Raw genomic sequence first — 23,157 nt, 5'->3', positions numbered from 1 at the left:
CACTAATGCGCTGTCTCTGTGCCCTTGAGTGTTCGGGACGTGTCCTGTTTGTGTCTGGCTTCTGTCACTCAGTATAATGCTGTCAAGGTTCATCCGCGTCGCCACGCGTCTCCACATTGCAGTCCTTTCTGTGACCGGATACTATTCCGTTCTCATGGGGTGGATTTCCAAGATCTGTTTCTGGACTGCTTGTTTCTCATGGCCCCCGACTAAAGTTGGGGCAGCGTTGGGGCCCCAGAAAAGCACGACGGAGGGCATGCTTGCTGTACACGTCACAGCAGGGCCCCGGGAAGCGGTGGCGCCTTGTGTTCATCTTCCCAATTTCATCGTTGGCTCCTTAAAATACCAATTTTATTGTGCACATGGTACATAATCATTGTAGAAAATTTAAGCATGGCTGAGCTCCCAAAAAGTCACTTCATAATGTTCTCACCATGGCATCACTGCTGTTACTTGGTGAATATGGTTCCAGACTTTCTGTGCGTGGGTTGCCCGCGGGTATATGTGTGTTCCATGTTCCCGTTTGTGGAAAAGGATGTGGTGAACAGTCTTGTAACAAAACAGTGCGAAACCGACACATTTTCGAAAATTTGTGCTTTTTCCTTCTACAATGTTTTGGTATCGGATGCTGGAAACTTCTAAGATTTAACAGTTTTATTTTTTATCTTTAAAAATTCATGAATTGTAGACCCAGATTGTTCTCTGCAGGACTTAGTTGATAGAGTCAACTAAAATGTCTTTTTTAAAGTAAAATTTTCAACATGCTAATACAACTTTAAACAAAACAAAGCAAAACCAGCTTCACCTTGTTTTTATTTCATTTTTTAGGGAATTAAATTACATTTTTTAAGAATTTCTTTATCCTTTTGGAGCATAGCAGATTTGTGAACAGAGATAAAAGGAAGGTGGCCACGTGAAGAATGCGTGCACCTGCTTTTTCTCAGATTAATAGGATGATGAGTTTAGCTGGCCCTCTCTTTTGATCCTCTTTCTGATTTTTTTGCTAGTCTTTCAAGTAAGAAGAGAATTGATATTTATTGAGAAAATCCCTGATTCACTTCCTCTATAAAATTTTAAATAGGTATAAATTATCACACTAAAGCCCATAATTGTGGCCAGATTATAACTTAAAAGATTTTAAATTATAAGTGATTTATTAGTGTAAGTGATATTGAACTTGGGGACATACTTATGTGTATACATTTAAAAGTGGTTGAAATGGGTTTAAAAGTTTATCTCAAAGTTAGGATGCCTTTACGTTGTTTTACTCATAATGTTCTAGGAGGGAGAAGAGGCAGTTACAAATATTGTGGCCGGCAGCGGCAGCGGGGACCGGGGGTGGTTCTTGTCCACCCGGCTGTGGCGTGGGTGGGGGAGGCCCCTCCACGGTCACTTAGTGTGAAGTGTCCCCCTTCTGGCCATATTGTTGCCACTGTGCGGTGGTGGCCAGCGAAGAAATTCATCACACTTGACAAATTCTCTTTGTCATGTAAGAAGTAGAATAATCACTCGGAGAAAGGACGCAGCTGAGGGTGGGCTGTGGCGCGTTGGCCGAGGGCAGAGGCTTTGTGGGCTGTCCTGGCGGAGCTCCCCACTGGGCCGTGGACACTGGTCTGGAGAACGGTCATGGTCAGTATTGCCCCACCAGTCCCCTCTCTGCTGGCCAGTCCCATCCATTCACTCTGCCTGTTAGGACTCGTGCTGGAATGAAAGTAGACACCCCTTGCGCCTAGCCTTCTGTCTTCGGCCCCGCTGCCTCTGCGCGGTGTTAGGGCCCACCGCCGTGGTCGGCTCTGCTGTGCTGGGTCTGCGCCCTCCCTCGGGGTCTGGTCTGGGCCGTCCGTGCTTCAGGGCAGCCGGCAGCCTCTGAGTGCCACGTGTGGGGCCAAAGGTCAGTTCTCTGGCCACTTTTTGGAGACCCTAAGTTCACTGGACTTTGTTGAGACAGTCTGTCCACTTGGTCTCTGGGGCCCTGCACTCCTTCGGGTGAGTTTCTCTTTTCTTGTGGATGGCCTCTCTCAGTCCTTTGCTGGGTCCTCGTCGTCCGGGACGTCGACGTCGTGCGGCTGGCTCCAGCCCAGCCCTCACCCTGTCCTGTCTGCCGTCCCTAGCTGATCTCGCCCAGCCTTGGGCTCCAAGGCCTCTGTTTGCTCCTGTCGTACTTTCGAGTCCATTCCGGTGTCTGGTGGGTGGCTCCGAGTTGCCCCGGAGGCTCCCCCGGCCAGCCCCCTCCTCACCTCCGTGCGACGCTCAGCCCGGTGCCGAGGCAGCAGGTCCAGGCTCACGCCAGTCGCTCTCTGCCTTCATGTCCACCCGCTGTCCATCAAGCACGTCTCTGGCTCTGCTTTCATAATAATCCACATCTAGCCGTTTGATCACGTCTGCCGTCACCTTCAGCCTGGGCTGAAGCTCGGGTGCTGCGTTTCCTCTCAGCTGGGCGTGCACGGCCGTCCCCTGGATCTGCTCCCACGGCAGCCACAGTGTTTCAGATGACATCACTTCATGCCTCAAGGACCTCTTTAAAAAAAAATTGAAATATGACTCCCGTACCACCACTCTGAAGTGTGCACTCTGTGGGTTTCGACTTCGCACGGTTGTACTACCCTCACACTAATTCCGGCGCGTCTGTCGCCCCAGGCGAAGCGCCGGAGCTGTTAGCAGTCACTCCCCCAGCCCCTCCGGCAATCACCAATGTCTCTGTCTCTTGATGATTTGCCTCCAGTGGGCTCTTCAGCTAAAGTCCAGATCCCTTGCTCTGGCTTCTGAACAGTGGTTCCCAGACCAGCGGCATCCACGTCACGTGGGAGCTTGTTAGAAATGCAGCATCTCGGCCCCCTTCCCGGATCCACTCGGTCAGAAACTGAGGGTGGAGCCCAGCCGTCCATGGTTAACAACCCTCTGTCCATGCCCCAGTTTGAGCACCAGGGGCTCATGACTCCCCTCGAATCCTTTCCCCCTGCTGCCTCTCTGTGGACCCTGCTCTCCCCCAGACGTGACAAACCAGACCCCTCCTCAAGGCCCTTATGTGTGCTGTCTCCTTAGCTCGGCTCATGCTTTGTTCTGCTTAGCTGGCTGCCCTGGAGCCCTCCGGAACCTCACCGGTGTGGACGTCCCTGTGTCCGCGTGCGGACGGGAGGACTGATGTCCCGAGCACCTCTAGCTGCCCCTGTAGATGCACTCTGCACCCTTCTCCTCCCTGCCCTGGGCTCCCAGCCGCGGGCTTGTGCACGCCGCACCCGCGTCCCTCTCCACGCAGCCCCCTCTGTTTTGAACTTTGTGCTGTGTGCTGTATTAGCTGTTTATTACCGGTAATTTCCATAGTAGGACTGAGTTCGTAGAGCAGGCGGCCTGTACGTACTGAGTGGAGGGAAGAAGCATTAGGATGGCGGGCTGGGGTGAGCACAAGAACCGGGAGGACTCTGCTCTCGTTTCCATCGGAGTGTCTGGCGGTGCTGTGCGCCGCGTGCTCTCCACACTTCTCGACACACAGAGGGAGACTTGCCGTGAAAGTAAGTCCGAGGGGAGTCTGTGCGGTGCAGGACTAGCTATGGGACTCGTTCACCCATGAACAAGGACTTACTGCATGCGTGCTGCGTGCCAGGCCGCACAGTCCACGGTGCTGAAGAGACAGCCCCCTGGACTGTGTGGAGTGTATGTTCTAGAAGGGACCACGGAGGATAAGACCAGGTTAACTAAGTGTAAGTGTGGTGTGTGAGGGACCGTGCCAAGGAGAGCACAGAGCGGGGAAGTGTGTGCGCGTGCGCACGTGGTGTTGGGATTTGGGCAAGGGCGGCCAGGGACGGCCTTGCTGGGACGGTGGCACTTGAGGGCAGACCTGCAGGGCCCAGGGGAGCAGTCAGGCTGGCTGCAGGCGGAGTAGGGCGGCCTGTGCACATCGCAGAGATGGAGCCGATTAGGAGAGGAGACCCGGAAAGGGAGTGGGGGCAGGTGTTGGCGTGGGCAGGTCACGAGTCCGCTAATCCAGACCAGCTCCCCCTCCCTCCCCGGCTCCCCCGCACCTGATGCAGCGCAGAGCAGTCCCGCCTGTCCTCCTGAATTCACTCTGTGTCTCCTGAGCTGTGCAGCTCACATGTAGCACTGCCTCCCCCCGCTTTTGTCACGAGATCCTGTCTTCTACAGAATCCAGCCTTTCTTACTGCCTTTGTTCCGGCCCTCGCTCCGTGCCAGCTGCTGGCTGCAGCGTGCGTGTTGTTGTGGAAAGGTCGGCTTTGACCCTGACGCCCGAAGTCGGTGGCAGTTCTCAGGGCGGAAGACTTTTACTTTGAAGACGGGGACTGAGGCTCAGAGAGGTGATGTGCTGTCCCTAAGGCGGTCTGGCTAATTATTAACAGGTCTGGGGGCAGAGCCCAGACCTCCTGCCCGGGACTCAGAGCAATGTTACACTGCCCGCCTGCAGGCCTGACGACTACATTAGGACGGTCCCGTCTCCCCGTCAGTCAGCACCGCACGCATCCTCACACACGGAAGGTAGAAATGCACCTGCCGCCATTCACGCGATGCTGTGCGTTTTGGGGGAAAGGTAATCTTAAACAGAACACATCTCTCTTCATTCTTATTTGTCATTGTACTTGTAAGTAAACGAAGCTGTTATTTTCCAGAAAGTAAGAGAACAGATCTCTATTAGAGTTTGGGTTACCGTGGTTACAGAGAGCATTTCCTAATATTTTCCTGCTGTAAGGAACAGCCTGGAGAGTAGAGAATGGGTCAGAAGAGCAGAATTGACCCTGTCGTTTTAGTAGCCAAGTCTTTCGCTTCCGTGGGTCTTCTTCATTTGTACAGAGAGTAATGCTGGCCCTGCTTGTCTGGGGTTGGTGTGAGTTTCTGAGCTGTGTGTGTGGAAGCTCTCTGGAGGGGCCCGGGGGCCGGGGGGTGCTGGGACCCTTGTGTGCGGCACAGACACTGTCTGCGGCTTTGAGGCGTTGAACTTCAGACAGTGTTGGGGTGCGTGGGGAGCATGGAGGACCACTGGAATACCAAAGTGTAAATTGTTGAGGTCTGTCATGAAATGGGCCCTAGGATCTGCCAGAGCCGCAGCAGGGTGCAAGTCTGTGAGCTTAGTGAATCTTTGTTATTTTTTCCAAGTGATTTTTGTCAAAGCTTTATGATTTCTGTGTGGTTTTAAAGTGCAGCCTTCCTGTCTGGTTGAGGCCTGGAACGATGTGTCTTTATTAATATGGTTTGTTGGGAGGGGAAGGACCGGATAGAATTAGCTTGAAAGCTGCTCAGCTCGTCCTGGGAAGCTGTACGGTTTTTCCATGTTTTATTTACTGTTTCACCGGTATCCACTGTGTTAATTTTTCTGGGTTCCCCACTTCGTGTTCTCATGGTCTGGGCGACTCTCCATGTTGCACGTGTTCCTGCAGGTTGGGAGCTTTGATGTAAGAAGGGAGGACGCGGTGACCTTAAGAAAACGCGGTGGGGGGTGAAGGAGGAGCTGCAGGGTGCCTGGTGCTGAGCCTGCTCACCTTGGGGGGGGGTGTTCTCCCCTGTTGGCCCCTCCTCTCACTGATCGCACCCCTGCGGCACCCAGCCCGACCACTTAGCGGGCGTCCATCACTGTCCCTAACCAGGCGCTGCCTTTTTGCAGAGAAGAGCCTAGTGTAGCTCTGTGGGGGTGGGCAAGGAAGTCTGAGCTAGAGGGGGGGCCCGTGTCGTCCCGAGCGCAGTGCAGGTCCTGCTCATTCTGCCCTTTTGTGGCCTTAAAGCCCCAACTTTTCCCAGTGTCGGCGGCTTGTTAATCGTTGTTACAGAATGTGTGCTGGTCCAGAGTGGACCTGCCAAAGCCTTGGCGTTCTCCTTTTCTGAGAAGAATTACTCTCGCGGGATGAGTGCTCCCGGTGGGATTTCTGTCAGACTGTGTGTGTTTTATCCTGATACACGTGGGCCCGCTGAGTTGAGCGAACACACGGGGTTCCCTGCCTCCGTTGCCGTCTGCCGTGTATTTGCTGTCAGTTTCTCCAGCACTGGGAATTCACATTTTGGGGGGATAATTTAATTGGCATGAAAGCTTGCTCTCTTTACTCTCAGTGTTTTTAAGAGACAACGTCTATTTTAATAGGAGAGAGATGGCTAGTGAGCTGGAGAGTGAGGTCTTCTGTCCGGTTTATATTCTGTGTGAGGCTGGCTAAGTTTTAGCATCACAGCCCGTTGCTTTGCTAACACCTTGTTGATAAAGACTTAGGCTGTAATGTAGGTATTTAATTTGATTAAAACATTTTAGCCTGAAAAGTACGATGTTTTGGGGCACCTGGGTGGCTCAGTCATTAAGCGTCTGCCTTCGGCTCAGTCATGATCCCAGAGTCCTGGGATCGAGCCCCGCATCGGGCTCCCTGCTGAGCGGGAAGCCTGCTTCTCCCTCCCCCACTCCCCCTGCTTGTGTTCCTGCTCTCGCTTTGTCTCTGTCAAATAAATAGATAAATCTTAAAAAAAAAAATACATTGTTTTGAATAGGTGGTCTATGCGCCTGGTGTAAATATTAGAGTTCCCTCCAAGGTGTGTCTCCTGGTTCCCACCCACCCTCAGAGCAGCACGTTCTTAGGTCTCCCGCCGAAGAGGCCGTGTAGACAGAAGGGTGTGCGCAGATACCCCCGAATCTCCCTCACAAGATTGGTAGGAGGCCGTTTCTAGGGTGGGGCTGGCACCTACGAGGAACTGTGTAAGTATTTAACAAGTACAGTGTCCGGGCAAGACTTCGTTTGGCCCTCTGTGTGAACTGGTTTGCCCGAAGCCCGAGGACCCCGGGGGGCTCTGCAGGCACCGCTGGCTGAGGGGCCGGGCCGCCGCCCCGCTCCTCGGCTGGGGCTCTGGGAAGGGAATGCGAGGTGACTGGAAAGTGAAAGCGCAGTGTGGACGCTGACAGCTGCGGTCTCTGTCTCTGTTGCAGATGTTTCTCACCGTGTACCTCAGTGACAACGAGCAGCACTTCACCGAGGTCCCCGTGACCCCCGAGACGATGTGCAGAGACGTGGTGGATCTGTGCAAAGAGCCCGGCGAGAGCGAGTGCCATCTGGCCGAAGTGTGGTGTGGCTCTGGTACGAGACCCGGCTCGGGAGGCTGTGTAGACGTGGCCGCGGGCAGCGCGCCTGTGGTCCGCGGAGAAACCGGGGACTCGCCCGAGCCTCAGGGCGCGGCGTTCTCTCTCCAGCTTCGCTGTGACGTAGGGCGCCTTCCCGCTCTCGTCCTTCCCTTCTCTGCAGTACAGCGAGGACGCTGCCTTGTGAAAGGGCAGGTGGCCCAGCGGGGCAAGCTTCTGGGCCTGACCTGGAACATGCTCCGGGAGCATTTCCTGTGCGCTTGCACCCCGCTGAATTAGAAATGTGAGGTGTCCTGATTGCCTTGCCCTCTCCAAGGTTTTGTAGGTTTTTAGGGAAAGCTACTCAGTGTTGAGTTACCATGGTGGCAAAAGGCAGTGGTGAAATCATAGGCATTATTTTAAGCTTTGAAATTAGTCCTTCACTCTAGTTCTTTGGAGCTCTAAAATGGGACAGCCTGGTCTTTTTCTGGCCCCTGAGGAGTTTGTAGATGTGTGAGTAATTTTCCATAATTTCTGCCTTGTTCCTGCACAGCCAGAGTGACCTCCCCCTGCTTCCTTCCCTCCTCCGGGGGTGACAGGCGTCCCAGCGTGGGTTACACACTGTGTAAACTGGGTCCTCACCATTCACAATCCCTGCCTGCAGCCGAGCTCCCTCCCTACCAGGCCGAGACATCTTCCTCCATCTTTGGCCGACTTTCTTACTGTTGGGTGTCCTGGACGATCTTGTGCTCTCTCCCTGGATCGCTTACTTCTTTTCCCTTCACAAAGGAGCTAGATTAGACCATTCATATAAGGAAACCCAAATGATCCTTTTCAAGTGAAAATGTGATAGTCTGACTTTCCACTCCTCTGTGGCTTTCTCGTTTCCCGAGGATAAAATCCAGATTTCTGATGTTGGGTTGTGAAGTCTCTGTTGTTGTCAGGCACCATTCTCCTCGTCCTGCAGCTTCCCTGCTGTTCCCGAGTGAACTCCTTCGCACCGTAGGGCCATTGGCGCGAGCTCTCCCCACTGCCTGCATTGCTGTCCAGGTGTTGCCCCCTGGACTTGAGCTGGAACGTTCCGTCCTCCAGGAGAGACTCTGCTGGAGCGTGCTTCTACAGTGGCCGTGAAGCCACCCTGATTTAATCCTCTGGGTTTTGTGTGTCTCTTAGTTTACTGCCTCCTGAATCCCTGTAGCCCAAACACCTGCCCTGGGACGTAAATTCCCTAAGAGGAGAGGCTTGTGTATGTCGTGCGTCGGCGTGCCCAGCTCAGGGAGAGGGCCTGGCGTCTGGTGCTGCTCCACGAGTCCGCCCTGAGGGACTCAGTACACGGCCGGATGCTCTGGCCACTGCCTTCATTCGGCAGGTCTCCTTGCTTCACACTTTACGGAGGGGATCCACAGCGCCCGTTGGGAGTGAGGAGGAGGCTCGGAGTCTCCTGGGAGCTCCTGCTTCTACCTGTTCTTTTCTCCTCTCAGTGTCTTGCTCACTTGAGGCCAGTAACCTTTACTCTGTGATGATGTTGAGAAGATTTTCTTTCTTCTCACTTTTTTAGTTAAAAAAAAAAAAAAAAAGACCGTACCTGAATGTGTTCTTTTTTGTAGAAGAGGAACTGATGTGGACAGAATGAAAGCCTTTCCCCGTGCCCGTCCCTGATTGCTCAGTGTAGCCGCTCAGCATAGCAAAGAAACTCTCAGACTTTTTTCTCTGCGTTTACAGTTGTAGGAATAGTTTTGTGTGTTGTTTCTCTTTCTGTTTTTTCTTTTTGTAAATAGTATCATACATATCAGCATCCTGCAATTTGCCATTTAACCTTACAGTCCAGCTTAGAGGTGTTTTTCAGATTAGTATGTGTAATTCTATGTCATTATTTTTTATTTTTTAAATTTTTTTGAGAGAGAGAGCGTGCAGGCAGGGGAGGGGTGAAGGGAGAGAGAATCTTAAGCAGATTCCACGCTGAGCGCAGAGCCTGACGTGGGGCTCAATCCCACGACCCTGAGATCATGACCTGAGCTGAAACCAAAAGTCGGATACTGAACTGACTGAGCCACCCGGGCACCCCTCCACTCTTGCTTTTATAAATGCTGCAGTGAAAATCCTTTTAGGAGCCTCTTGATCCATGCAACTGTTTCTCTGGAGTAGACACCATGAAGTGCAATTGCTTAATTAAAGGTTCACACACTTTAAAATTTGACGTGTGGTGCCACATTGCCCTCCACAAAGGCTGTCCGCTCAAACTCCTACCCATTATTTCTGAAAGAATCTTCTGTCAACAAGTGATAGGATAATATTTGAATTTTTGCTGAGCTGGTAACGGAGGTTGCCCATTGTTTCATTTTTTATTGGCCATTTGGATTTCCATTTTTATATACTTAATTTTTTTAAACTTTCTTTACATTTTCAGTAAGCTTCACACCCAAAGTGGGCCTGGAGCTCCCGGCCCCGAGCTCAAGTCTCACGCTCCTCTGACTGAGCCAGCCAGGCGCCCCTGGGTTTCCATTTTTAAAATACTGTTTCTCCGTAGGCTTTGTTCATGTTTCCCTTGGCGTTTGCCTCTTGACTTGTAGGCATTCAAAAGCAGAAACAACTCTCCTGGATCCCAGGCCTGTTGTGTGATTTAAAAGGATCCTTTCCTTACTGCAGGGCTGTAAACCTACTCTCCTGTTATGTAATGCTGTAAGTTCGAAATAATTTTCCTTCCCTTCCCCATTAAGTTTTGTGACTCGTGTGAGTTACGGAGCGAACTGCTTGTTTCCTGAACGGGCCGTGAATTGTCTGAAGTGCCTTATCGAACGGCGGTTTCTTGCTTACTGGCGTGAAACGTCCTGCATGCCACGTTAGATCGCATACAGAGTTAGGTTTCTGTGAGCTTTTGTCCGTTACTTTTGTCTTCTTGTTTATGACAGAACCACGGGGTTCTGATTACTATAGTTTGAGAATTTGGTAAGTGTAAGGCAAGTGCTTTTATTTCATTGTTCTGCTTTTCCAAAAAATATGTGAGCTATTCTTCCATTTTTTTTTTTCTTTTTCAGATAAATTTTAGAAAGGCCTTGAAAGGTTCTGTGAAAAGTCCTGTTGGGACTTTGGTTGTAGTGAATTCCTAATTCGTTTGCGGGTTGTTGCTATTATGCTGTGATTAGGAGCAAGGTCTTGGGTCTCAGAATCCTGTCTCTGTCATTTAGTAGCTTTATAACCGAAACTGTCCGCAAGCCTCCCACGTAACCCACGGGCAGGATGGCTGCGGGTGGACAGGCACTGTTTGTAGGGCACCTGCAGGACCTGCAGGGCATGTGTGCGTGTGCACAGGTGCGTGTGTGCACAGGCGTGTGTGAGCGTGCACATCTGGAGCCTGGCTCCACCTCCTCTGTGCTCCCGGAACGTGCAGGGGAAGGTGTGTGCGTGCACGGGAGCGTGTGAGCGTGCACGGGTGTGTGTGAGCGTGCACATCTGGAACCTGGCTCCACCTCCTTTGTGCTCCTGGAACGTGCAGGGGAAGGTGTGTGCGTGCACGGGCGTGTGTGAGCGTGCACATCTGGAACCTGGCTCCACCTCCTCTGTGCTCCCGGAACGTGCAGGGGAAGGTGTGTGCGTGCACGGGCGCGTGTGAGCGTGCACGGTGTGTGTGAGCGTGCACATCTGGAGCCTGGCTCCACCTCCTCTGTGCTCCCGGAACGTGCAGGGGAAGGTGTGTGCGTGCACGGGCGCGTGTGAGCGTGCACGGGCGTGTGTGAGCATGCACATCTGGAGCCTGGCTCCACCTCCTCTGTGCTCCCGGAATGTGCAGGGGAAGGTGTGTGCGTGCACAGGCGTATGTGAGCGTGCACGGGCGCATGTGTGCATGCACAGGCGTGTGTGAGTGTGCACCGGCGCGTATGTGCATGCACGGGCGTGTGTGAGCGTGCACGGGCGTGCGTTTGGTCAGGAGGTGGGAGGTCTACTCAGAAGTTCTGTTAGGGGGTGTCTGTCGGCTTACTAAGGGTGTTTCCTTCTGGGGGGTCTTAGTCGGAATTTCTCTGGTTTAGGGACGAGGAGGGGCACCTCTGTCACCTCCGGGACGGCGAGCAGAATGGTACTTTGTTGTGGCTGAGTGGACTGAGCTCAGGCCGAGTCCGCAAACCCGGCTACTCCGTTCTCTGCCCATTGGTGACTTCAGGTGCTGGCACGGTGGCTGTGATTACCAGCAGTTGCTCGGCCATTTCTTAGGCTCGTTCAGCGTTCTGCTAGTAAAGCTTATAGACAGCGCTGGAGTGCCTCTGATTTTTTTTTTTTTAAGATTTTATCTATTTATTTGAGAGAGAGAGAGCACAAGAGGGGGGCAGAGGCAGAGGGAGAAGCAGACTCACTGCTGAGCAGGGAGCCCGATGCAGGACTCGATCCCAGGACCCCAGGACTGCGACCCAAGCCGAGGGCAGACGCTTAAGTATCTCTGACTTTAAGCAGTTGCATCCTCGAACAGGTAGGTTTGGTTTTTATATCCAGATTCTTGAGGTTGGAAGATATTTCGAGGGCAGCTTAAGATACATGATTTCTCCTGAAGTTCCCATCTACTAGAGTATCCTGTGTTCTTCCTTTTGTCTCGAGAGAAGTTCCACAACTGGCAAGCTCCCTGGAAGACGGGCCAAATAGATACACAGTTGGCCCTTGAACAGTGTGGGGGTTCAGGGCACCAACCCCTGTGCAGTCAGAAATCCACACAGGACTTCCAACTCCCCCCAAACTTCACTCCTTACAGCTTAGTGTTGCCTCGAAGCTCTGCTGACCACGTTTTGTATGTTGTGTGTTATATTCTGCGTTCTTCAATCGAGTTTGCTAGAGAGAAGAAAGTGCTATTAAGAAAATCGTGGGGCGCCTGGTGCCTGTCAGTCAGTCAGGCATCTGACTCTTGGTTTCAGCTCAGGTCATGATCTCAGGGTTGTGAGATCGAGTCCCATCTTGGGCTCCATGCTCAGCGAGGAGTCTGCTTGAGATTCTCTCCCATCTCCCTCTGCTCCTCCCCCACCCCACACATGCTCTAATATATATATATATTATGTATATGTATATATATATACATATGTATATATGTATATCTTTTTTAAAGAAAATCGGGGCCCTTTTTTCTTTAAAAAAAAAAGAAAGGAACAGAAAATACATTTCAGGACTGGACTGTATTTATCAAAAAATTCCCATATAGGTGGACCTGGGGTGGGTCACACCCATTCTGTTCAAGGGCCAACTATATTTTCAGTGAGGTAAATAGCCTTTTGTTTGGAAGTGGGTATGTCTGATTTTTTTAACATAGTTTATAGAATTATAGTTTAAAAATAGCCTAAGAGATAGTAGGACTAGACTTTATTTAAAGATTTTATTTAGAGAGCACATGTGCGTGAGCAGGGGGAGGGGCAGAGGGAGAGAGAATCCTAAGCCAACTCTGCAGTGAGTGAGCCTTGAATGGTGGGGCTTGAACTCATAACCTTGACATCATGACCGAGCCGAAATCAAGAGTCTCAGATGCTCCAACCAACTGAGCCACCCAGGCGCCCCTAAGCTATTTATTTAGAAAGTTATTTTTAATTTCTCGTTTATATTTAGAGAACCCTAGAACGTTCGAGTTAGAAGGGACCTCAGAGGCCAGTAGTTTACAGAGACTTCTGAAACCCCCGGAGTTCAACGGCGAGCGTGTGGCCAGTCAGGAGCACTGAGTTAGACTCCCGCGCCCCTGACGGCTGGCCCAGACGCATTCCCCTTTCCGGTGCCCACTGGGTCGACACCGACTGTGTGTGTGGGAAATCTGTGGTGCTTTATTTCTAAGGGCTCTTTTAATGAGAAGAAAGCATCTAAGATGCTCAGTATTTCCTACAAGCAGAATTTGCATGAAGGATGGATAGTAAATGCTCTTTCTTGTACATGCAAATCATGTGATTTCTGTTTGTTTCCTTTAGAACGTCCGGTTGCTGATAATGAGCGGATGTTTGATGTTCTGCAGAGGTTTGGCAGTCAGAGGAGTGAAGTTCGTTTCTTCCTTCGTCATGAACGGCCCCCCGGCAGGGACACAGGTGGGTAGCATTGTGTGAATCTGAGCAAAGCTGTGGACTTTGACTGCACACATTGGAGGAGTGGGGGGAGATCAAGAGCCAGGTGACGTGAGGGGTGCAGGACAGGAAGGGACATGGAAGTGAGAGGACAGACCAGCTTCTAAGACCTGACGGTCTCGGAGAAAAGGGTGCAGTGTCCCTTGATTTATTTTGTTTGAAGAGGAGAGGATCGGGTGGAAAGGAGTCCCTAGAGCAGGAGGCTGAACTGTGGGAGAGGGGATGTGCTCCTGAGAAGGTGTGCCCTCAGCCCGGGAGACAGGGTCCTGCGCTCGGGGGGAGCTGAGCGAGAGAGAGCTGAGCCTTGTGGGATCAGGTGGAGGGGCTTCTCGTCTGATGGCTTTCTCTGGGGTGGCCATGAGGTAGGAGGGTGTAGAGGCCAGCGTGAGCTGTTGTGGGGAACGGGTGAGCGTCTGCGAGGGGGGCCAGGCTGCTGGGGGCCCCGGGAGACCACAGACCCCGAAACCAGGGGGCATTCCCTCCAGCCGCGCTTGGCAGCCTGGACAGTTGTAAGAAGATGGTTGGATTGACCCAGGGTTGGGGTTTTGCTGGCCCAATTCAGAGGAGGGCTAGTGGACGGGGAGAGGAGGCCGTGGGCAGGACGGCATCAGCTGGTGGGAAGGGGGAAGAGGGGGGCGGCAGGGAGACGGAGGGCAGGGGAAGAGGCTGCAGTCTCGGGCTCATGAGCAGGTGTAGTGAGAGGAAGTTAGGGTCAGAAAGGAGAACATCTGAATTTAAGACTGCAGAGGGAGAGAGAGCACTTCTAGGTGATGAGGGCCCCATTTGGGCCATGAAATGAGCTGGAATTAGAGGCTGAGAGGCCAGCTTTGGATGGAATTCACGTGGGACGGAGGACACGGGAGTCAGGTGCTCACACCTGTGGGGACTGAGGGTTCTCACCAGAGTGTGTAGACGAGGGAAGGAGGGAGAAGGCGATCGGTGCTATGCGGTGGAGGAGCGGTGGGCTGGGAGAAGCTGGACCCTGAGGGTGCAGCCATCCCAGGGACCCCGCAGCCTCGTTTCCGGTCACATCTGTGGGGAAGCCACTCATTGAGCAGGATTACTAGGTATTTCTCAAAATGGGAGAACTTTTAAAATGGGAAGTTGAGGATTTGTGACCTCAGCACATAGTTCTTGGGAGCAGGAATGTAGGTAACAGATGTTAATTATCGTAACACATCTCAGTTTTACTGCTTTAATATACATGTCCACATGGTGGCCGGCAATTAGAAATTATTAAATAGTGGCGTGACTTAGTGTGGACTCTCCTGCAGGGAGAGGCGCTAGCGCTCGGGTGGCCTGGCCTGTTGGAGGCCACGTGCATCACTGGTGTCTCTGATTTTACTTTACATCGGCACTTATTTTTTCCCTAAGCTGCTGCCTTTGTAATTTTAAATGGGCATCTGCGTCACATTTTTATTTTGTCCTTTGTTGACATTACTGCATACATTCTCTTGGAAGAAGCTGACTTGGACCTGTTCACCTCCCAGTTCTCGTATCTTCTGTATACGTAGCGGCTAAATTATTCAAGAGCCTCAGCAGGGCCGTCTCAGTGTGTCTGTAAGGTGAGAAATACAGTCTGAAGATGCAGCTGTGTTCACAGCGTCCCAAACACCAGTGCCACACGGTGTTTGAACGGGGACACAGCAGCGTCCGCCCACCCAGCAGGGTGGGAGCCTTTCCGCGCAGACCGTGGATGAGGGTGGGCCTGCCGCACTCTCGTCCCCAATTAGCCAGGACCTGTGCTGAGCGCCGATATGCGCGATTTCTCAAGCTCCCGGCACCACGCTGATGCCCTGGACGTGCTCCAGCTGGTTCAGGGCTCTCTCTTTGAGGCAGCAAGGAAATCAATAATTCCTAAATGGTAGATTTTTTTTTTCTTGCAGAAATGTGACAGATTACCTGAGCTTTGTCGTCAGAGAATTGAACAGTATTTTAAAAATAAAGCTAATGCATTCGAGATAGGTATGTGTGTCATACCTGGCTCTGAGGACAGACCTTTATTGGCATGGGAATCTGTGCTAAGTAGGTATAATAGATGTTTAATTCAGAAGAAATTTTAATCTAAAACTTCTTAGGAGATAATGCGTTTGCTAATCTCTGGGAAGTACAGGTTAGGTTAACTTCATATGTTTAAAAAACTTTTTGATGTTAATTTCTAACAACGTATCAGTTTAAATTAAGACTATTTTCCTTTTATGATGCAGCACGTGGTACTGAGAGACCCATATTTTGACTTGAAAAATTCTTTTTAGCCAAAACAGAATATACAGTGTTTTCCAGTTAGTACCTTCCAGTAGCTAAGAAAAACGGAAAATTTTTGCTGAAATAAACGGGGACGTACTTCGTAGTACTCACGGATTACCATAAAATGCTCTCAATAAACCAGATACTCAGAACCCCTCTGTTCTATCTTCAGTTACTTTTCTGTGTAAGTTACAAGCATGGTTAATGAGCTCAAGGATGGACTGATTTAATTTTCACTTGTTCCTTACAGAGGAAGTTCTTGGTTTCACCGCTGAGTAGCTAGAGTACGAGGAGGGGTGGCTGGGCGCGGATGGTGTGCAGGACCCGCCACCTCGCGGCTCTCCCGGGAGCAGTTAGCGCGCAGTACTGTCTGGTGCTGACTGGTCCCCGTTCCAAGTGAGGTTTTCCAAAACAGGCAGAGATATGAGACCTTCACTCCATTGCTGTGAGAAAATATTTTGTTTACCGTTTGCTTTCTACTTAAATACCCAGGAGCAAGAATCCCAGAGCTCAGAGCTGAGCCAGTACTTACAGGATCTGCTAGCTCTAGTGTTAATGCATCGTTTTTGAATTTTGTGCTTAGTGAGTGGACCACGGTCTCAGGATCCAAGTTTAAAGAGAAATGGTGTGAAAGTCCCTGGTGAGCACCGAAGGAAGGAGAACGGGGTAAGTGTTGGTGCTGGAGCTGCGGGGGCCAGTCGAGCAGCTGCTCATGTAACGTTTTCCTCTTGCCCTTGCTACTTTGTTGCTCACTGCTTATGAAGCATGGCCCTTGCTACTTTGTTGCTCAGTGGGTTATGAGGGAGGGCCGCTTTTTAATTTCTACTGTTTTTAAAGATTTATTTATTTGAGAGAGGTGGGAGGAGAGAGGGAGTGCGCACAGGAGAGTGGGTGTACGCACAAGCAGGGGGGAGGGGCAGAGGGAGAAGGAGACTCCCCGCTGAGCAGGGAGCCCGATGCGGGGCTCGATCCCAGGACCCTGAAATCATGACCTGAGCCGAAGGCAGACACTTCAGCCCAGGTCCCAGCATGCCCTGCTTTTTAAAGGGTTGTTTCAAATGTATTTCCTACAAAGGATTAATTTTAATGATCTCTGCTTGGCTGACTATTGAGAGCAGTTAGATGCTGGATACACTGCAGATTCAGAGCAAAACAAATGGTGAATGAGGTTAAGGGAGAATTTATTTTTTATGATTTTATTTTTTGCTATAATCACTTTAGTAAAATGAAAAAGTACATGTTAATGTTCTTGCTATTGCATGTGAATTTTAACAAGTATCTTTGGGGGGTACCTTATAGACATTTTCTTTTCAGAGCTCAGAATTTTTAATACTGTTAGGGATTAGCTGTGTCGTCTTCCCCAAAATCCAGGGTGAATTTATGAGAGAATCCAGGCCATTTGTTCGTGTTCTGCCTTTCCCCAGATTCTCCTTGTTTCTCTTCTGAGATCCTACAGTTTTCCTACAGGGATGAAAAGCTCCTATAAGTGTGACCAAAACCTGGTCTTAGCCATTGACAGGATTTGCGTGCATCTTGACACTGTATCTGTCCCCTCACTGGGTTTTATGGAAGTATAATTGACCTATCACAACGGCACATGGTTTGAGTACACAATTTGGTCAGTTTTCACACGCACATAGACCTGTGAAGCCAAGGTAGTGAGGATATCCATCATCCCCAGAGCTCCCTCGTGTCCTTCTGCCTCTTCCCCATCCTCAGGGACCCTCTGGGGGGTCCACTTTCTGTCACTACAAATTAGTTTTATTTTCTGGAATCTTACATACACGGAGGCATGCAGTATATAGTCTTTTTGTCTGAATTTGCTCAGCATCATTATTTCGATCCATCTCATGTGTATCAGTAGTTGGTTCCTTTTTATTGCTGAGAGGCCTTTGCTTGTCCAGATATAGCTTGTTCATCCGTTTCTCTCTTGATGGTTATGGGGGTTGTTTTTCAGCTTTTGGTCACTCCGTATCAAGCGGTAATGAATATTTGGGTACAAGTCTCTGTATGGACATATTCTTCTATTTCTTTTGAGTAAATACTCGGAGTGGGGTGCAGGGTCACGTGGCAGGTGTGCGTTCACTTTTTAAGAAGCTGCCAGGGGCGCCTGGGTGGCTCAGTCATTAAGCGTCTGCCTTCGGCTCAGGTCATGATCCCAGGGTCCTGGGATCGAGCCCCGCATCGGGCTCTCTGTTCAGCGGGGAGCCTGCTTCTCCCTCTCCCACTCTGCCTGCTTGTGTTCCCTCTCTCACTGTCTCTCTCTGTCAAATAAATAAATAAAATCTTAAAAAAAAAAAAAAAAAGCTGCCAAACTGTTTTCCAAAGTGATTGTTTTATTTTACATTTTCATCAGAGTTCCAGGTTTTCCACATCCTTGCCAACATTTGGTAGGGTCAGTCCTTTCAATTTGGGCGAGTAGGCTTCAGTGTGTATTTCTCTAATGCCCGATGATGTTGGTGTGTTTCCATGAGCTTATTTGTGAGTCGTGTTATCTTTTTTGGTGAGGTATTTGTTCAGATCTTTTGTTCATATTTTTCTTTGTTGGTTTGTTTGCTTTCTTAGTACTGGGTTCGAGAATTCTTCCATATTCTGGATCCAGGTCCTTTATTAGGTATATGATTTGCAAATATTTTCCCCAGTCTGTGGCTTCTTCTTAATTTTGGTAAAGTATAATTGCTCAATTTAGAAGTTTTGTACTGTTACTTTACATTTGCATTTTATGATCCGTTTGGATGTGATAGTTCAAGTTTTGTCCATGGATAGATGGGTATCCAGTTGATGGAGCCGTGTGTTGAAAGGACTCTTTGTCACTTCAGTGCCTTCGTACCTCTGTCGGAAGTCGGTTGCCTGGTCTGTCTGTGCTCTCTGCTCTTCTGGCTTGAGATCAGCACTACCTGTGTTGGGCCCCGAGGCAAGCTAAGTCGTGTAGTCAGGTCGTGTGAGGAACATGGTGTGACTGAGCACCACGCTTTACCGCCGTTCATTCAGGCCTTCTTTTCTCTCGGGGCTACAGGTTTCCAGGGTGCGGGTCTAGTACATCTTCTGGTAAATTTATTCCTCAGTATTTTGTGGGTTTTATGCTACTGTAAATGGTATTTAAAGTTTTTTTACATTTCTAGTTGTTAACATAAGAGATATAGTGGATTTTTGCATAAGGATCGTTTATCCTGCAATCTTGCTAAAAACTTCTTAGTTCTGGTAGCTCCTCTGTGGATTCCACACCATTTTCCTCACGGATGACTGTGTTGTCTGTCCTTTCCAAACTGGGTGCAGCTCACGTCTTTTTCTTGCCCTTCTGCACTGGCTAGAACACCATGGGCCATGCTGAACAGAGTAGACGTCTTGTTTGTTCTGATAACTCCATTTGTCTTGAATTTCCTGATGCTAGTGCAGTATTTTTAAAGGTCGTTCCGATGCCTATATTCTGGGTTAGCTGCCAGTGCGTCAATATCATATTTAGTGTGATCCAGCGTTATTTTTCTAATAAAATTCAGTCCAGAACAAGGTAATTCTAAATTGTTCCATTTCAGTCACAGACTATTGAGACTGTTTAATTTTTACATTTATAACTTAAAAGAGTGTTGGTCTGTGTATTAGTATGTCTTCCATTGAAACTTAATAAGTCATTGTGGGGATATTAATATAAAAATTAGTGGTCTCTTTCATGTTATGGAAGAAAACTGGCTAATTGTGTCCCGAGGGGCTCAGGGGAAGCTTCCACACTTCTGAGGGAGGGGTCTCTGTCCATGCTCGTCTTGCAGCTGGATTCTTTGTGTTCTCACGTGTAGGTTCACAGCCCCAGGATGGATCTGACTCTTGCCGAGCTTCAGGAAATGGCCTCTCGCCAGCAGCAGCAGATCGAGGCCCAGCAACAAATGCTGGCGACGAAGGTGAGGTCCTGTAAGGACTGGACAGGCCCCTCTGTGGGTGCGTGTGTAGAGCTGTCTCCGTGCCACCCCGTTAAGCCGGTGACCTCAAGATACAGGTTGATCCTGTCAACCCACAGGTTACCTGCTTTGTGGCGCTTTCTTCTCTTTACCACAGCATTTTGTAGAAATCCTTACATCATCCCAGTTGCTCAGGATCTCCTGACCCCTGGTTCTGATCACAGTTAACCACGTTATGTCGTGCTTGGGAAAACAGGAAAGGCCTAAAGAACCCTCCGACTTTGCTAGAGGGAACTGCTCTGGGCTAGCCTCATCCTGAATTCCTACTTGTGACGTCGACCAGTGTTAACACTGTCCCCTTCTGTTGTGTGGCACCGATAACAGGCTGCTTGCCTTTATTTGGGACATCCTGCCCCCACAGACTAATCCTCATCTCGGCCTCTCCGTTACCGTCCACACCAGTCTCCCTGTTGTTTCTCCCGCCAGCCATAGGCCGTGGTCTGACCCAGATGTCCCCACACTTCCTCCGTAAAGGCTGGTGGTCAGTACTGTGGGCTTTGCAGGCTTCTTAGCGTCGCGGTCGTGGCACAAAAGCTGCCACAGACGTAAGCTCGTGGGTGGCTGTGTGATGTATGAAAACGGGTGGCGGGCTGGCTTTCACCCGCCACCCTGGGCTGAACACCCGTGTCTGCAGCGGACCACGCCCAGGGTGACTGTAAGTTCACCGGAGCCGGGGTGGACTGTGGTGCAGGGTCCCCGGCAGCATGCCCCGTGGCCTCCATGTAACACTCGCCGGGTTCCCGTGGGTCCGTTTCTGTCTCTGACGCCAGGCACCAGCATTTTCAAAATCAGGTGGAGTAGCACTGCTTCTCAAACTGGAATGTGTATGCGAATGAATCCCCTCGGGGTTGTGTTAAAAATGCATATTCTGGTTCAGTAGGGCTGGGGTCTGAGATTGTGCATTTCTTTCTTTCTTTTTTTTTTTTTTTTTAAAGATTTTATTTATTTATTTGACAGAGAGAGATACAGCGAGAGAGGGAACACAAGCAGGGGGAGTGGGAGAGGGAGAAGCAGGCTTCCCGCTGAGCAGAGAGCCTGATGTGGGGCTCGATCCCAGGTCCCTGGGATCCTGACCTGAGCCGAAGGCAGACCTTAACGACTGAGCCCCCCAGGCGCCCCGAGATTGTGCGTTTCTGACAAGCTCCCTTGTGATGCTGATGCACTGTTTCTTGAGTATCAGGGACATAAATTGGAAGTAAAAAGGCTGAGTAATAGAATACATCTTTAACCTCAGGGTCTTATTTTGAAACTGTTTTTGTGTTATTTATGTTTCAGGCATATTAATCTGAGAAGTGTACCCTTGATTATAAATTGTGTGGCTCTGGTACTCACTTTTTTTTGAAGTTTTCATTTATTTATTTGAGAGAGAGATACTGAGAAAGAGCACAAGCAGGGAGGGAGAGGCAGACTCCCCGCCGAGCAGGGAGCCCGACATGGTACTCGATCCCAGGCCCCCGGGATCATGGCCTGAGCCGAAGGCAGACTAGGAACAGAATGTTACATTGTAGGTTTCTGAGGGCTGAGGGTTCTTCAGCTCTTCGCTAAGTGTGTGTGCTGAGTGTATGCTAGCTGTCTAAGGTTCTGTGCCCTTCACATCTCATTTACTCCTCACCGTGGCCCTACGAGGCTCTCCATCACCCTGTTTTTAGCCGAAGAAGGCGACCCGTGTCCTTGGTGAGGGTCTCAGAGCTCGGGTTGTGAGTCCAAATCTGACTGCAAAGCCGCCTTTATAGTGAGTGCCTCCCGTTTCCGCGTGAGCTTGTCCTAACTTCATAGCTGCCCCTCACGAGAACCAGCTGTGGAGTCACTGTTCACCTGCTGCAGAGGAACCACTGGGAATAAAATTGCTCCTTCCTGGGTCTTTCCCCCAAGAGAAAGTCAGGTTGGGGCCTGGAGGCTGTGTCTTTCACTCCTGTCCAAGGTGGTTCAGGGGCGGCATGCAGGATGGCTGGTTGCCCCCCACCTCAGCCTCTCGGCTGTGCTGGGGTTCGTTTGGGGCTGTGATACACCTGTTGAAAAGGGTAGGCCTGATGATGGCTTCCATCTTTAGGAACAGCGCTTAAAGTTTTTGAAACAGCAAGATCAGCGTCAGCAGCAACAAGCTGCTGAGCAGGAGAAGCTCAAGAGGCTGAAGGAGATGGCTGAGAACCAAGAGGCTAAGCTAAAGAAGGTGCGCGCCCTGAAGGGCCACGTGGAGCAGAAGAGGCTGAGCAACGGCAGACTTGGTGAGCCGCTCCCGCAGGGCCCTGCCAGCGCGTGAGGCTCCGCGGGGGGACGCGGGTGTGTGTGTGTGTGTGTGGGGGGAGCTGGGCAGACGCGGAGACGCGGGTACCGGGCACTTAGAGCACTGCGTGCTGAGTGACAGTAAGCCGAGGCTGTGCGTGTAGTCAACTTTAGAATCAAGCTTTTTCAAAGCCTGATTCCCTGCAGTTTTAATGCTCTTGGTGCCTGTGAATTGGATTTAGCTGCTGGGTGTTTCATTATATTTTAATTTAATTTTTATTTTTTTGGTGGGCAGCAAAGCAAAGTTTATTGAGTGATAGTACAAAGCTCCCGAACAGGAGAGGGTTGCCCTTTGCTGCTGGGTGTTTAAGACAAGGTTTTCACGTTACCTTTGGAAAAATGTACTAGTAGGGTTTTTATTTTTTTCCTCTTTCTAAATACTTTTGACTGAAAATTTGATGAAGGCAAAGATTTTTATTCATATAATAGGTCCCTCTGTTATAATGCCATTTTAATTAAAATTTTTGTGATTTAATAGCTGCCTCTACCACTGTAAAACTGAGGTTAAAAGTTCTAAGTAAATTTCATTGTTTCTAAAATCTGGAGCTTAATAATATTTATAACACAAATTCTGCTAGAGATCTATTCAGAGGGAGGCATGGACATTTAGAAATGTCTCTGTGGATTTCAGTTGCTTGTAAAAGAAATAGGTTGGTTCTAGGACATTTCTGAAAAACGTCTGTACTTTTTGTTAGGAAGTTTGTTGTAAAGCCCGGTTGCCTGGGAGTGCTCCTTTCTCATTTTTCTTTTCAACTGTTGTTGCTTTTCTCGTTCTCATTCTAGTGGAGGAGATTGAGCAAATGAATAGTTTGTTCCAGCAAAAGCAGAGGGAGCTCGTTCTGGCCGTGTCCAAAGTGGAGGGGCTGACCAGACAGCTGGAGATGCTCAAGAACGGCAGGATGGACGGCCGGCACGACAGCCGTTCCGCCGCGGCTGAGCTCGACCGGCTCTACAAGGAGCTGCAGGTGCGGCCCGCTCCAGGGGCACAATCGCCACGGAAGTGGCTGCCAGGGCGGGATTTCGGTTTCTTTTCCTTAAAGTGGGGGGTGGGGGGGACCTAAACCCCAGAGAGTCCAGAATAAACTTAAGAGCACCTGATACAGGAAATTGGCGGCATTCCTTATGACCGCAGCTGGTGGGCTGACAGTTTTAAACCATAAGATGGAAGTGTGGACAGGTGGAGGGACTGTACATCTTTAGGAATTATGTAATAGTCAAGCATGTGATTATCTGAGAAGTTTTTCTTCCTGCCCCTCGGCTCCCCCCCATTTTATTCAGTTACGGAACACGTTGAATCAGGAGCAGAATGCCAAGTTGCAGCAGCAGCGCGAGTGTCTGAACCAGCGCAATTCAGAGGTGGCGGCCATGGACAAGCGAGTTAATGAGCTGCGGGACCGGCTGTGGAAGAAGAAGGCGGCGCTGCAGCACAAGGAGAGCCTCCTGGTAGGTGGCCGCTGGCTGCCCCGCGGGTCACGTGCGCCGCGCCCGGGTGCCCTTTGGGCAGAGGGCCTCCTGCTCGGGACAGAGCGAGGGCCGCCGCTCCGGCCGGGGGGGCTGGTCTGCGGTGTCT

The 23,157-nt window shown here is 50.4% G+C and overlaps 1 protein-coding gene across 5 annotated transcripts in view; it reads left to right on the top strand.

Moving 5' to 3' along the window:
- TP53BP2 (tumor protein p53 binding protein 2) overlaps nt 1–23,157 on the top strand; it is a 55,495-nt gene that overhangs the window by 15,471 nt on the left and 16,867 nt on the right. For 4 of the 5 annotated variants that reach the window (XM_036118907.2, XM_078077822.1, XM_078077823.1 and 1 more), the window contains 7 exons: nt 6,905–7,052; nt 12,958–13,071; nt 15,938–16,020; nt 19,146–19,247; nt 21,355–21,529; nt 22,371–22,552; nt 22,866–23,030. In XM_036118907.2, the coding sequence (XP_035974800.2) occupies nt 6,905–7,052; nt 12,958–13,071; nt 15,938–16,020; nt 19,146–19,247; nt 21,355–21,529; nt 22,371–22,552; nt 22,866–23,030 (969 nt within the window). Of the gene's footprint in view, nt 1–4,136; nt 4,541–6,904; nt 7,053–12,957; nt 13,072–15,937; nt 16,021–19,145; nt 19,248–21,354; nt 21,530–22,370; nt 22,553–22,865; nt 23,031–23,157 lie in introns of those variants that run through there. The other variant, XM_036118908.2, reaches the window with a different exon arrangement.

This window comes from Halichoerus grypus, chromosome 7, assembly GCF_964656455.1.
Source record: "Halichoerus grypus chromosome 7, mHalGry1.hap1.1, whole genome shotgun sequence".
Taxonomy (NCBI): Eukaryota; Metazoa; Chordata; class Mammalia; order Carnivora; family Phocidae; genus Halichoerus; species Halichoerus grypus.
This window is presented reverse-complemented; position numbering and strand designations above follow the sequence as displayed.